The sequence below is a fragment of the Podarcis liolepis genome (genome assembly GCF_965112155.1).
Source record: "Podarcis liolepis genome assembly, chromosome: 3".
In the NCBI taxonomy this organism is placed as follows: Eukaryota; Metazoa; Chordata; class Lepidosauria; order Squamata; family Lacertidae; genus Podarcis; species Podarcis liolepis.
Window position 1 is genome coordinate 57324860 of NC_139557.1, and position 15180 is coordinate 57340039.

At 43.7% G+C, this 15180-nt stretch overlaps 1 protein-coding gene across 1 annotated transcript; it reads right to left on the bottom strand.

Annotated features, from left to right (window-relative positions):
* Positions 1-67: 67 nt before the first annotated feature.
* On the bottom strand, positions 68-12800 carry SERINC1 (serine incorporator 1). The gene is made up of 10 exons (XM_083497866.1): positions 12563-12800; positions 8321-8482; positions 7600-7760; positions 6134-6213; positions 5178-5315; positions 4538-4707; positions 3980-4070; positions 3094-3235; positions 2772-3002; positions 68-2536 (listed from the first exon to the last, which is right to left on the bottom strand). The coding sequence occupies exons 1-10, from the start codon at positions 12599-12601 to the stop codon at positions 2398-2400; spliced, it is 1353 nt and encodes a 450-aa protein (XP_083353992.1). The 5' UTR covers positions 12602-12800; the 3' UTR covers positions 68-2397.
* Positions 12801-15180: the final 2380 nt, after the last annotated feature.

Below are 15180 nucleotides of genomic sequence, written 5' to 3' on the forward strand. Positions count from 1 at the left end.
GTACTATGGCCTATAGCCACATTGGATAAAAAATCAAAACAAGACTAGGAAGACCTAAACAGCCATCTTTTCTGAATGTTTACTAAGTTATAGCATACACACAAAATGACTTTAATATTAAAGCTACCTTGAAATTGCATTCATGTTGAGCCTAAGTCAGCCATTAAATATATATAAGTATTTTTTAATAGAAATTCACCACTGATACTCAGTAATGCACAACAGTGCTGCTACAGCTGAAACTGTTCTGTCAGCTGTGCAATCCTTAAGGAAAAGCAAACCAGAACTGTACCTTCCCATTCAAGCAGCAAAGCACAGTATTTGAAGATATCCAACAAACTATGCAAAACACCTAATAGTTTCTGTGTTATGTAGACTTAGGATTTTCCAGGTACAAATCCACTGCCGGCAATGGACACACAAAAGATAATACCTTTGACACAAGAATCAATGACATCTGTGAAGAGATCAGCTATTAAAATGCAAGTGTGCTTTAACTAAAAATGAGTATTGGTATACATCAATTTATCCAGGAAAGTATTTTTAAAAAGATACAGAACAACTTGATTTGCAACCTAAGCTCAATTATACCCACTCAAGGAACAGATGGAGCCAGGATATATTTTTTTAAAGTAACTTTTTAAAAAGCTATAAAAATAACAGCGATACCTGAAGACTACCTCATCAGCGTGAAATATACTATACTACAGCTACCAGCAGTGGGGGACAGCAATCCATTTCACTCCTTAATTTCAATTTAATGAGCGCTAGTCCTAAATACCTTCCAAGTATTGATTAGGTTTTTTAAAAAAAGACTTATCTTGGTATCAAATGGTTACAAAAATGAAAAGCCTAGAGCATGCATTAATACTTCACTGCACTTCACTTTAAAAAACAAATCTGGTCAAAATGGCAACTATTTTTGATACCCCATGCACATTTTGAATAATTTCAAGTACAACCTTAAACATTTACTCCTGTTCACATTCTTTAAAAGAGGCCTTGTACTTACTCAAACCTGCAAGTACAAAAACCAGTCCTACAGAATTGTAACTGCTGTTTTCTTAAATGCTCACACCAGCCCTAGTGACAGCTGGGGCTCTTTGTCGTTTAAAGTGTGGAAGGGGGGAACCCTCCACAAATTGATTAAAATGGCAAATGAATCACAGGTACATTCTTTCCCTTCCTACTAACCCCACTCCTTGCTCTGCTCTATCATCAGCTAAGGCTCATTAGAGTTGCCATTCCTGTGCTCCTGCTCATCTGATGTTTGTTCAACAAACAAAAGATCATACCTCCTACAGATCAGCTATGATCTAAAGGTAACCTAGACTTAACACACACCTGATATGTGATTCTCATTCAGCATCAGACTCTCCTAGACAACCATCCATCCATGCTTTAGCTGAGGTAATACAGTATCCTCCAAAGGCTTACAACCATTACTGTCTCTCCTATCTGTCATAGCCATATTTTTCTCATCTTTTCTGGGCAAATCTCACAGTTGTGAAAGATTATACTTCCTTGCTAGACCAAAGTTGATATTTTACTAACTAGAAAAGTGCTGTGTAACAATTATTAAACTGCAATAAAGGCCAGTAAGATTGTCATAGATAGCCCTAGCTTCTAACATGGTTCTCCATCTGATTATAACTTCAAATATCTGACTTTCAACCTCGGCCTATCTACATGCACTGAAAAATACTGTTTTAATGCACCTTTGACTGTACATGATCTAGGAATTCTTCAGTAAGCAGTAGGGCTGAGCCAAATATTTGTGGGGTTTGAAACACATGGAACTGTTGTTCTCACATCTAGTTTGACCCTAAATCCCTCTCCAGATACTAGTTAGGGGAAAGAAAATATACAGAAGGGAGCAGTGGGAAAGATCACACTAGCTCTGCCCAACATTGCCTTTTTCATCACTTTCCAACTGGTGATACTGTGAAGCAGAGAGATGTTTGTATCTGTGGAGGCTCCCAAATGGAAAACCAAGGTTCTCACCCACAGAAGCAGGGAGTCTCCATGGATGCAAAAGTCTCTCTGCTTCACACGGTCACCATTTACAAACTGTAAAAGTGATGAAAATAGCAGGGTGGTGGTGGTAGAATCTTCATCCCTACTCTACCCACCATATGTGTTTATTTTCCCCCAACATTGGAAGAGGGCTCAGTATTAATCATTAATATGTACTATTATCATCATCAAGCTCAACTAGAAAACAGTCACTGAAATAGCAAGTGAACATGATTTAAAAGTATAACCATGCAGAAGACATGATAAACTATTCAGACGATACATACACGTATTATTTACAAATTGCATCTCGATGTTGAATACTGTTAGCTTCAAATTAGCAACAAAATAAAGCAAGAGCTTTCAGATGAGACACTTGGCTTAGTCAAATTCACGGTTTGTTAGAACAAGTGGAGCCACCAGAGTCCACACGTAGAGGACTATGCCAATCCAGCTGGAAGAGATCTTCACCCAGACAGATGGCCACTTACTGGTCATAGATGCAGAGGCAGGGTCAGGGCTGAGAAAGAGGAGAGATAAAGTGTTAGCCGACTCATTTGTGGAACAGAATAACTACTTTTCTCTTGATCATCACTTATGTTCTTAAAATTGAAAAAATTATGTAAGAATAAAATTCACTGATAAGTGGGAGAGGAGATTATGAATCCAACATTTGCCTCTCTGCCCACTTCCACCCCTACAGGTGATCAGCACTGATAATGTCAATGAAATGTAGTCCTGCAAGATCCACATACCTGTACCAGTTGGTTAGGGTCATCATGATGTAAAGCGAAGCAAGAAAAAGCATGAAGTGAAAGAATGAATAACTGTAAGTAACTCCATCTCTCTCATTATCAACAGCACGGTGCAAATCATCTCCTTCATCAAGAGAGCCTTCACTCCTGGGAAGTCCATCTTCTATCAGTGTTGACTCATCACTGGTTAATGTCAGTTTATTTACCTGACTATTATTGGATGTCCGAATGCTGCAGTTAAAAAGTAGTTAGTGTCACTAGATGTCCTTTTTTAAAAAAAATAACTGAAAATTGGAAAAGGTTTTCCAAAAGTTCTGCTCACCTTGAGTACAGAACACACATTAAGAACAGGATGAGGCCTACAATTCCTTGGGCATCCCACCAATGGACAAACTGACCCTTACTTGGAGTGCTTGTGGAATTATAGCCAATTATGTTCAGCAAGCTTGGATTGCATTGTCTGTCTAGATCAGTAAAGACGCAAAAAACTGAAAGTCAGATTATTCTACACAAAACAATTATTTCTCACAGAAGCAATGTCCAACATAATAATATACACTAGGTGCTAGCCTTTTACACTGCTCGAAACTGTTTTTGAGCTGTTTGTTGTGTAGCTTTCCAACTGCAATGAAATACAGCTATGGCCTTTCCATACAAAGGATATGGGATTAACAGTGCTTTCTTTGAGCACTGTACTAGCAACATCCTCATGCAATAGAAGGACACTGGCTAGTCTTGCTACTGTGTGGTGAGACAGCAAGTGTTCAGAACAGTGTTAGAAACTGATATATGAAAGCTAGGAGATAAATGGCACCTTAAACCTAGGTCATGGGCACTGCAACGGAGTGTCTAGGTGCACTTTTTTTAATAACAAGAATACAAAGCTGAAAATGAATGAACCGCCCGCCCTACAAGAAGTCTTTTGTATACCAAAACTGCAATCCTAATCATGCTGACTTGGGAGTAAGCTTCACTCACTCTAAGAATCATTTAGATAACCACAGATTCTCTAACAATCAATTTATAGCATTCTTCCTTGCACTCTGAAATACTTTTTGTTTAACAGTTTTTTGACCCTTCAAAGCTTCAAAACATTCAAAAGTTTTAAATCATCCAAAGTAGGTGTGACAGCAATAAACAACGGAGTTCTGCCAGAGTCACTTCTGGATCATAACAATAACAACAACAACAACATGAAATCTCCTTACCTGGCTCATTGGTCATTGCAGCCCAGGTTAGATACATTGTATAAACGGTGATCACAGATGATTGTAACAACCCAGATCTCGGTTGTGATTCCTATATGCAGACAGAAAGCAAAACAATACAGATAACTGCATATTGTGCTGATTTTTCTTATGTGATCACAACTCAGCACAGGGAGGGAGAGTAGGAAATGAATGAATGGAGAGCAGAGGAAACCAACTCTCCATTTACTTATCCCCCCCCCCCACTCCCCTGCGCAAAGCTGTAATTACAGGCCCACCAGACTTCGGGAAGGTGGTGTGACGGCTCTGGCAATGTCCCAGAGCCCTTGTGCCTCCTTCCCAAAGTTGGGTAAGCAGTCCTTCACCTTGTGAGGTGCTGGGAACAGTTCCAGGGTTTCCTGGATTTATATGCTTTTGCATGTATGCAGAGACTACCCCCCCCCCCGAACCAAATGCTTGCATAAGATGTGAATTAACTATATGTAGAAATTTGACAAACGACTGATGTATTAGCCAGATTCTTATGAAAACAAATATCCACTTAATGTAACCTCATACCTGGATTTTAGGCAGAATTGACATTACAGATGCTCCAATGCACAGCAGCATATTGACACTGATAAATGCCTTATTTTCAGAACAGCCATCAGGCAGAGTATAATAGACATAAAATAGGACAATTGCCACCAGAGACAGAAGATAGTTTAATGCTGTGGCAGACAGCAAAGCTGTGAAGAAGCAAACAAAACTGGATTCAGGTTTTATTAGTACTTTTGAAGGAGGCTCACTAGAGCAGTGATGAAAAATAAATCCTATGGTACACTGTTGGATAAGAAAAGTGATCTGCTGGATTAACTTCAGTAGGCAGACTAAACTACTATTGCCTCTAGAAGATCTGGAAAAACTGAATCAATCCTCAGTAATTATAGTTGTTACTACAGCTGCATCAAGTCAGGCACAACTTTCTCCTCTTCTGACCCCATGTAATCAATATCATTATTATGCTTCTGGAAACACCAATTCCCTCTTAACCATGGTATGTTGGGGATGGGAGGGATTCAGACTCTCAGTTCCGCACATGCACAAAAACACACCCTTCCTTGGTCAGGTCATGACTCCTACAACTGAAATTTGAGCACAGCATGTCCCAATTTTAATAAACAAACCCTGTGATGCTGACCAACAAACCACTACATACCTGCATACCAGCATCTTGAGTTTCCTTCTTCCATCTTTTCGACCCAAGATTCATTCCAAGAGTGGGCAAAATCAATAAGTAAAACCAGCTGGATAAGAATGAAGCAGAAAGCACCAGCCATGCCTACATAAAACCACACTAGGAAGAAAAATAATTAATATATTAATTTTCATAAATAATTTTTCTGTTTGAATTGTTAGCATGTATTGAGTGATTCAGAGTCATCAGGGTAAAATTTACTCGTAAAATAAACTCTTAAAGAGTTTGACAATTAAAAAATAAACAAGGCTATGTCCCCAGGTAGTTTATAATATAAAATTATAAGCTACGTGGGGACATAGGAAAGCACAAGGATTTAAGAGATAAATATGAGTCTGTGACTACACACACATAAAACTAGATTCTTTGGGAATGAGAATTAAGGGATTATGCTGAAGTACGGAACCTCCAGCCTGCAGGCCAGATTTAGCTCAATTTGGCCCACAAAACTGTTTTCCCTAAACCATGGCCACCTGACATCATATAGGATATCAGGTATGAGGCAGGTACAGACAGCACTGGATTAGCTGTGTAACTGAGCTCAGCATGGGGAACTCAATTGGACAGCTGATTGCTGAGGAATGCAGATTTGCCAGTCCTAAACTGGCAATACCCCTTGTGCTATGGTTTCCAAATGCCCAACAATCAGCTGGCTGTTGGGCACTTGAGAATCGCTGCTCAAGGGACACTGACAGGTAGTTGGGACCACCCATCTACCACCCATCAAAAGTTGGCAAACTGAGGTAGGGACTGATCTGACCTGTCAGGCCAGAAAGGTCATGCCAAAGTCCTACGCATCTTCTCCAGTGTGACAAATCAGAACATTAAGATCTGTTAAATAAGAACTCAGTATCACATTGAAAGCTATTGGAAACAGTTTCTGTGCAAAATATACATGACTTTCAACGCAATCATACCTGTTGTAAAGGGTCCTTCTGGAATAAAAAATGCTCCAACTGTAATTGCAACAGCTGTGATGAATTTAAAGAACCAGAATCTGAAATATCACCAAAGAACCATCAAAGTTAGGGTATCAGCAGTATTTTTAAAATTTGTACTTTACATAATATACTGTATGTAATATTACATATGATCTCTTCACTGACCTGAAGCAACAGCCTTCAGGTTTTGTTATTTATATACCTTGTGCAGGAAACACAAGACTACAATTTCTCTCTCTCTCTCTCTCTCTCTCTATATATATATATATGAATGAATTTATGTACCACCCTATACCCAGAGGTCTCAGGGCGGTTCACAGAATAAAACCAAAATATAAAACCAAAATACATAATCAAAATAAAAACAACAATCCAATAACCACCACCACCCCAAAAAAACCCCACATTTCAAAAGGACATAGGATGTCAATCAAAGCAACCAAAGGCCTGGTTAAAAAGGAACATTTTTGCCTGGAGCCTAAAGGTGTATAATGAAGGCACCAGGTGAACTTCCCTGGGGAGAGCATTCCATAGATGGGGAGCCGCTGCAGAGAAGGCCCTTTCTCGTGTTGCCATCCTCCAGACTTCTCAAGGAGGCACACAAAGGAGGGCCTCAGAAGATGATAGGTTCATATGAAAAGAGACAGTCCTTGAGGTATTGCGGCCCTGAGCTGGTTAAGGCATTATAGGTCAAAACTCGGAAATTACCGTATTTTTCCGTGTATAACACGCCCCCGTGTATAAGATGACCCTTTTTTGGGACCGCAACAAAGGGGGGGGGGATTGACCAAAGTTGTGCTTGGGGGGAGGGAGATTGCCCACAGTTGCTGAGCTTTTTTGGGGGGGTCAGCACTGCCAATCGCTCTACAGACTGTGCGCCAATCAAAATTGTACACATTGCTGCAGCAAACAATCGTCTGCACACACACCGCCAAAAGCCCACCTGCACTCTCAGCACAACCACAGAAGATTGCACACACACCTCGATGGTGCCGAAAATAGCACACACCATTGCCAAAGCTGCAAACAATCGTCAGCAGGCCTTGCCACAGCAACCTATCACATGCCCAATCGCCGCTGCAAATTTCATGCTGTCTGATGACAACAAACGTCCATCCCCCCTCTGCTATCCGTGTATAAGACGACCTGCTATTTTTGCATATTATTTCATAGGAAAAATAATTTTCTTAAACACAGAAAAATATGGTAATCAGTAGCCAGTGCAATTGGACCAGGATCATCATAATATTCTCAAACCATCTTGCATGAGCAACCTGGCCAATGAATTCTGCACCAGCTGAAGCTTCCAAACCGTCTTCAGAGGCAGTCCTATGTATAATGCATTGCAGTAATCTAACCTTGAGGTTACAAGAGCATAGACAACAATATTTAGGCTATCCCTGTCCAGATAGAGGCATAGCTGGGCCATCATTTCTTCTTACCCATTGTGTATTGCTGCCCTTGGATCACTGCTGCTCTTCACTTTGATCATCATTAAGGAGAACAGGAGAAAGAACATGGCCATACCAAAGCACACCCGATATACTGCTTTATAGCCTACTAGAACATCACAATTCACTTGGCCATCACAAAATCCAGGAATCTATAATGAACAACATAAAATATATTAACATATGTCAATGAAGAACCCAAACTTTTTGTTTTGTTAGGAGCCGACTATGACAGGATTAATTTAACATCTCTTCATTACTTGAAATTTGTACAGGTCTAAGGTTCTCACAAGCCAATGTTAAACTGAAGATTTAAATACATAATATATATTTAAATACATAAAATATACATAAAATATAGTCCCCTGGTGTTTTCAAAAGCCACATACATACATACATGTATGTATACTCCTGGTCTGAAATAATAGCTAACTAATACAGGAAGAAGGCAAGGTTTTACAGACAACCATTATGCTAAATGTTAAAATACTTCAATGAAAGGCAGTCATAATGAGAGAACTGCTCCATAGTTAGGCCTTAGCCTATGTAAACAAAACACTAAATAACATTCTAGAATAAAAGGAGGTGCAGATACGAAGGTGCTCTCTAGAGCAAGCAATGCTTCTGAAACGTAAGAAAATACAGGTCAATCCCAAACTACCGTAGCAGTGCCACAATAATTCTACCATAGTTGTCTCAAGAGTAAACTGACCTTCTTCAGCTGTTCTTCCATTCCTGGAATTAACATCACACATGCAACACCCACTCCAAGGAGCAAGAACAGAGCATATATCACCCTTGTTATAGTGGAGTTATTTCCACTGGGGCAGCACCGGCACAGCAGACATGGGGCACTGCCACACAAACATGGTATCTGATGAAAGAAAGGGAGGAGTATGAGGACAAAATAAAAAGTTATGCTCAGTTAATTACGTGGTTAAAATGTTTAACTACTGGTTCTGATGTCACAATATTTAAGGATCACACTCCTACTAATCAAAATAAAAAAATTCCTTCCAGTAGCACCTTAAAGACCAACTAAGTTAGTTCTTGGTATGAGCTTTCGTTTCTTGGTATGAGCTTTCGTGTGCATGCACACTTCTTCAGATCTGTGTATCTGAAGAAGTGTGCATGCACACGAAAGCTCATACCAAGAACTAACTTAGTTGGTCTTTAAGGTGCTACTGGAAGGAATTTTTTTATTTTGACTATGGCAGACCAACACGGCTACCTATCTACTACTCCTACTAATGTAATAGTTGTAATCTCATATTCTGTATTACGTTTTCCGGTATACCCATTACTGCAAAGGCCATGGCTTTGATAGTAAAATGTGTGCAGATATGAGCAGTAGGTCCTTGGGCTCTTGATTCAGTGCTATAACACTAATAGAAGCATGAACAAGTCCTGCAAAAAAGCAAAGGTGATGTTGCAATGCTGCTTCTCAGATGGCTCTGTGATTGCCCCATGTACAGCCAAGACAGTCAACAGACTGTTTACAAAAGTTATTAGTTATGCTTACCAGGGCAAATAGTGATGTATACCATAGCCAAGAAAAAGTATATGACTTACAGGTTAGTGGAGATTTGTTTTTACTTTATGCCTGAATCAAAGATATATACTGAATTACACACTTTACTTCAATATCCTCAGAGGTGTAGAGAAAAATATAGGACAAGCTCTTACTCTAACTTCCAGCACATTAGGAGGAATGCACAACAGTTAAATCAGCAAAAGTTTAAGCCAGTGTTTCCCAACCGGTGTTCCGCGGCACACTAGTGTGCCGTGGAACGTTGCCTTGTGTTCCGTGGGAGGGAGGCGGGCGAGTCGGGCGGCAAGAGGCGGGGCGGCGGCAGCGAGGAGAGGCAGCCCAGCACGGGGCTCCCGCCGTCTGCCTGCCTTGGCTCCCGCGGCCGGCGAGGGGAACCCGGGCCGCGCGCGGCTGCTGCTGCTGCTGCCGCCGCCTCTCCGGGCGGGAACGCTGCGGGTGCGCGAGGGAGGAGGGCGGCCCCCGGGGGCTGGGAGAGCCGCGCGCCTTGGCTCCCTCGTCGCGCGCCTTGGCTCCCGTGGCCGGCGAGGGGAACCCGGGCCGCGCACGGCTGCTGCTGCTGCTGCCGCCGCCGCCTCTCCGGGCGGGAACGCTGCGGGTGCGCGAGGGAGGAGGGCGGCCCCCGGGGGCTGGGAGAGCCGCGCGCCTTGGCTCCCTCGTCGCGCGCCTTGGCTCCCGCGGCCGGCGAGGGGAACCCGGGCCGCGCGCGGCTGCTGCTGCTGCCGCCGCCGCCTCTCCGGGCGGGAACACTGCGGGTGCGCGAGGGAGGAGGGCGGCCCCCGGGGGCTGGGAGAGCCGGGCTGCCGTGGCCGAGAGGGCTGCTCTGCCGGGCGCCGCTGATATAATTTAAGAAAATTATCGCGCGCCTTGGCTCCCTCGTCACGCGCCTTGGCTCCCGCGGCCGGCGAGGGGAGCCCGGGCCGCGCGCGGCTGCTGCTGCCGCCGCCGTTTGTGGTCATGGCGGAGCTGCCGCCTAGGGAGGAGGGGAGAGGGGGCTGGCGGGGGGGCAGGCGGTGAAGGGGGCTTGACTGCCCCTTGCAGGCTCAGGTGTGCACAGGTGGTTCCCTGGCCACCTGCATCTCTGTGTGTTGATCAATTGGAGGGGGGAAGGCAGGTAGAATTTGCAGCCGGAAAGAACCCAAAGGTCATCCAGTCCAACCCCCAGCAATTCAGGACTCACAGCTAAAGCATCCCTGGCAGATGCCCCCCCCCACCTCTCCCTAAAAGCCCCTTCCCCTGTCTGACTGCTCTCACCACCAGAAAGGCCTTCCTAATGTTTTGTGGGAATCTCCTTTCTTGTTTCTTTATATTTTATTGAGAGTATTACAAGGAGTTAAATTGGCGGGGGGGAGGGGGAATAAAAAGGTTACATGCATTAAAAATAAATAGAAGCAGAGGAAAAGAGCAATAACAAAATAGCAATGGAATATAATTAAGCCTACAGAGCTATATATGCAAATGGATCTACTTATTCTTTCCCTTGAAGATACATTGATTCGTTTGTTACTGTGGTTTCGATCAATACTTTCCAAAGATCTTTACATTTGTCCATGCATGATCTTTGTCTGAAAGCTCATGGGTTGCAGGAGTTGTCATAGGAGGTTATATTTTTGACCTTCCAACTGTTATGGAAATTACAGGGGGGGCACATCTTTAAAGTTGTTAAATGTTGCAAATATGCCTGAATGTACCCTTTCAACTTGACAGCTCAGGGAAGTTACCTAGATAAAATCCTGTAACACAATGTATCAGCCTTAATCATTTTGCAGATGTTAAGGGGGGGGGCAGAGCCTGCAGCCACCATCCCTTTCCGGTGGGGAGGGGGCAGAGGAAAGACAGGAAGCTTTTCCCTGCAGAGTTAGACCCCTTGGCTGCGTGGCCCTGTGGCAAGTGCCTTTACTTAGCAGAGTGCATTCCCCTTTACACAGGAGGGGAGGGAAAAAATTTGAAACTTACACTTTCGTGCGTCCCTCCCGGCGCGACGCTGCGCGCTGACGTCACGGGGCTGTAATGGTGGTGTGCCTCGAGATTTTTTTCATCAAACAAGTGTGCCTTTGCCCAAAAAAGGTTGGGAAACACTGGTTTAAGCAACATTCTATCAAGTTGCCCAGTCTGACCATTGTAACTTTCCACTCTGCCTTTATTATTCCATAGCAGGAATTTATCTCAGGGAACAGGAAAAAAATCCACAAATTTCAGTCTAACAAAACAATATTATGAATTTCTACTACGGCTCAAGATATTGTGTTGTTTTTCCTCAAAAGGTCCACATTTTCTCTAGACTGATTTGATTCTCTCTTACACACCTACAGATGATTCTACTTTAATGCAGGGTTTGTCAAAAGGAGGTAGAAGCCACACTTTCACTCATAATTTTCAGTTCGGTAATCCCACATATACTCCTAGCATGGTGACTTAGCATACACTGCGGTATAAAATGGTACAAACATTTGCCAGATGCCTTGGAACAATAAACGACCCTGTAAAATTAGAGATGACGAAACCCCACCACACACACAAACACCTTTCACATTGCAACTTCAGAACCCCTTTATAGAGACATTCCTAAAAATGGCCTTAGGAAGCTATCCACAGAGGAGGAAAGCATGAGGACTGGATAGAAGATGATGCTGGGGGGTGGGGGAGCAACTACCTAGATAGCAAACTGCCCTCCAGGAAACAAGCGAGGAACTGTCAAATTTCAAAGGGCCAGTGTTTAAAGAGGCAACATCACCAACCCAGTGCCGGATTTACGTATAAACAATCCATAGCTTAGGGCCCCACTCTCTTGGGGGGCCCCCAAAAATTAAAGGAAAAAACACACCAGATGTAGATTTCCAAAATATAAGATAAAAAAAACAAAAATAAAATAAAACCTACATACAGAAACAGTGTTTTGTGTTGCGTAGGCTCCTATGATGTAAGTAATGGGTCCCGCCTGCTAGCCTGCTCCCTAAAATATCACATATAAAGGGCCCCATTACCTTCAGTAGCTTAGGGCCTCCTCAAACCTAAATCCAGCCCTGCACCAACCCATTGCTTTCCATTACTAAGGGTTTTTAATTTGGGGTGCACTGTCATTTTGCCATAGCACCAGCAAGGCGCAGACAACAGGGTCGAGACGTTAACGCGCCTCCTCCATCAGTTCTAGGGCGTTGGCAAACGAAATCATATTATATATGATTTAAACAAAGGGGACGCATCACGGCCAGGGAGGGGCCGCCTCGCCGCAGAGAAAGGACAGCGCGCGGAGATGCATGGGGGGGGCGCAGTCAGAGAGCCCCCTCACTGCGCCTGCGCCTCTGGAACTGCTGCTGCTGCTGAATAGCCGCCCCCGCCCCCGTGACTCCCTAACCCAGCGAAGTGGGGCCCCGAAGGAGGAGGCCGCGGTTCCGGCCACATTACCCAGCTCGCCATGGAGCAGAGGCCCAAGACAGCCCCCATCTTCTTCTTCCTCCTCTTCTTCTTCTTCTCCTCGCGGCGGTTGAGTTGCGCGGCAGCCCTTTAAAGATGGAGCTAGCGGCAGCACCGAGCGGCGAGGGCTTGTTTACTCTCCAGTCTGCTTCGCTCACTAACCACGAGCTTTGACAGGCAGCGGCGCGTCACTTCCGGGCTGAAGGAGGAAGAGCCGCCACTGGCCACCTCCCCCCTCAGTGCGCAAGATTTAGTAGGGTAGACTCGCACAGGCTTCTGACTTCTGGGTTACCTTAAAAGTATTTTATGTTATGCTGTTTGGTTTGGTTTGGTTTTTGCGGCAAAACAGTACGGGGAAAATCCAGGGTTTAAACGTAAGTGTGACTGGGCAGCAATGTTTCCTGTCCCCATTCGCTAATTGTAGCTTTAATGTATTGTTAATCTTTTGTTAGAAGCCGCCCAGAGTGGCTGGGGAGACCCAGCCAGATGAGCGGGGTATAAATAATAAATTATTATTTTTATTTTATTTTAAAACCTAACCTCAACAGAGGGACGTGGGTGGCGCTGTGGGTTAAACCACAGAGCCTAGGACTTGCCGATCAGAAGGTTGGCGGTTTGAATCCCTGCGACGGGGTGAGCTCCTGCTGCTCGGTCCCTGCTCCTGCCAACCTAGCAGTTCGAAAGCACATCAAAGTGCAAGTAGATAAATAGGTACTGCTCCGGCGGGAAGGTAAACGGCGTTTCCGTGTGCTGCTCTGGTTCACCAGAAGCGGCTTAGTCATGCTGGCCACATGACCCGGAAGCTGTACACCGGCTCCCTCGGCCAATAAAGTGAGATGAGCGCCACAACCTCAGAGTCGGCCACAAGTGGACCTAATGGTCAGGGGTCCCTTTACCTTTTAACCTCAATAGACAGAATCCAGCTCCTCCGTCTCAGAAACAATCATGCAGCATGTGGTTATGATAGCTGGAGGGCTGTCCAAATTATTGCAGTTTTGAAAGTTTGAGTCCACTATTTTGGTGGTATCTAAAGATAAACCAGAATCTGCTCCTTGACCTTAGGAACCATCATGCTAGTTTTGGCTACCATATCTTAAGCAGTGTCCAGTTCAATGCAGTTTTCTAAAGGTTCAGTTCATCATTTTGTTTCAACATTGCAACCAGGAATATACAAACATAGACAAAAACCTGCCCCATTACCTCAGGAATGACAAAATTGGTTAAGATCTCTCGGGAGGTGTCCCAATGTGTATGAACAAATAATCAAAATATATGATGGAGAACCTGTGCTGTATTTATGGTGTTCTGTTATTTTCCCGCTATTGTTTATTGTTTGCAGGCCACTTGTGGCATTTATCTAAAAACTCTTGCATGTGTAGTACATGATAATAATAATTTATTTATACCCCACCCATCTGGCTGAGTTTCCCCAGCCACTCTGGGCGGCTCCCATTCGAGTGTTAAAAACAATACAGCATTAAATATTTAAAACTTCCCTAAACAGGGTTGCCTTCAGGTGTCTTTTAAAAATAGGATAGCTGCTTATTTCCTTGACACCTGATGGGAGGGTGTTCCACAGGGCGGGCGCCACTACCGAGAAGGCCCTCTGTCTGGTTCTCTGTAACCTCACTTCTCGCAATGAGGGAACCGCTAGAAGGCCCTCCTTCAGGTATACAAATGCATTCTAGTAGCAGTAAGCAAAACATTTGTAAGTCCATGTCACCTGACATGAATACAGGAGCGGGGAACACATTTCTTGAAGAAAATTGTAATGTTTTTCATGCCTCTCAGTTTTCCCTGAAAATGTTTCCCGCCTTCCCTGCTACTTCCTCCACTGAATTTATTTCTAGAGGCCAACTGAGAAAGATGACACCCTAGCTGTGGATGGGGAGGGGGGGATCAATAGCTATGGAAATGATAACCCCCTTATTCTTCATCTCCCTTCATGCCATTATGAGGCAACTGAAGGGCTGAAAACCATTGTCCCCTCAAAACGTGTATTTCTGCCCTTACTCCTAGAGGTCAGTCTAAGCCAAGAAATGGATGAGCCCTTTAATGATGACCAGCTCCTAAAATGTACACCCTCCCTAGGCTAAAGCAGATTGTGTTTTTCCCACTCAGGGATGTCAATTTGAAAAGTGTCATCTAACTAGCATTACCACCATTACCCAGAATGTATTTGTGTACTGAATATCTCCCTAGATGGCATTTATTTATATATAAGCTGCATGCACAGCAGCATCAGTACAGATGACGGCCGTTATTTTCAGCAGGGCAATCATTTCCATGACAACAACTGTCTGTGGCTTTCCAAAGGAAGAAATGGATTCCTAGGCTACAATCCACTACCCTTTCCTATTGAAGTCAATTAGACTTACTTGTGATGAGTCATGCAAAGGATTGTGCTGTCAGTAAACAAATGTTCCTTTTAAAATGCAAGTGAAGCCAGAAGTTCTTAGTTTAAACAAGATCAAACACTGTACGTTTAATTCTGACCTTGAAATACAGTACATACAATATACAGGGAGCAGCCTGTTTAAATAAATAGCCTTGAGATGGGGTAAGAGCTTTCGGATTACTGTGCTAGAAAGTACATTCCATTGTTCTCT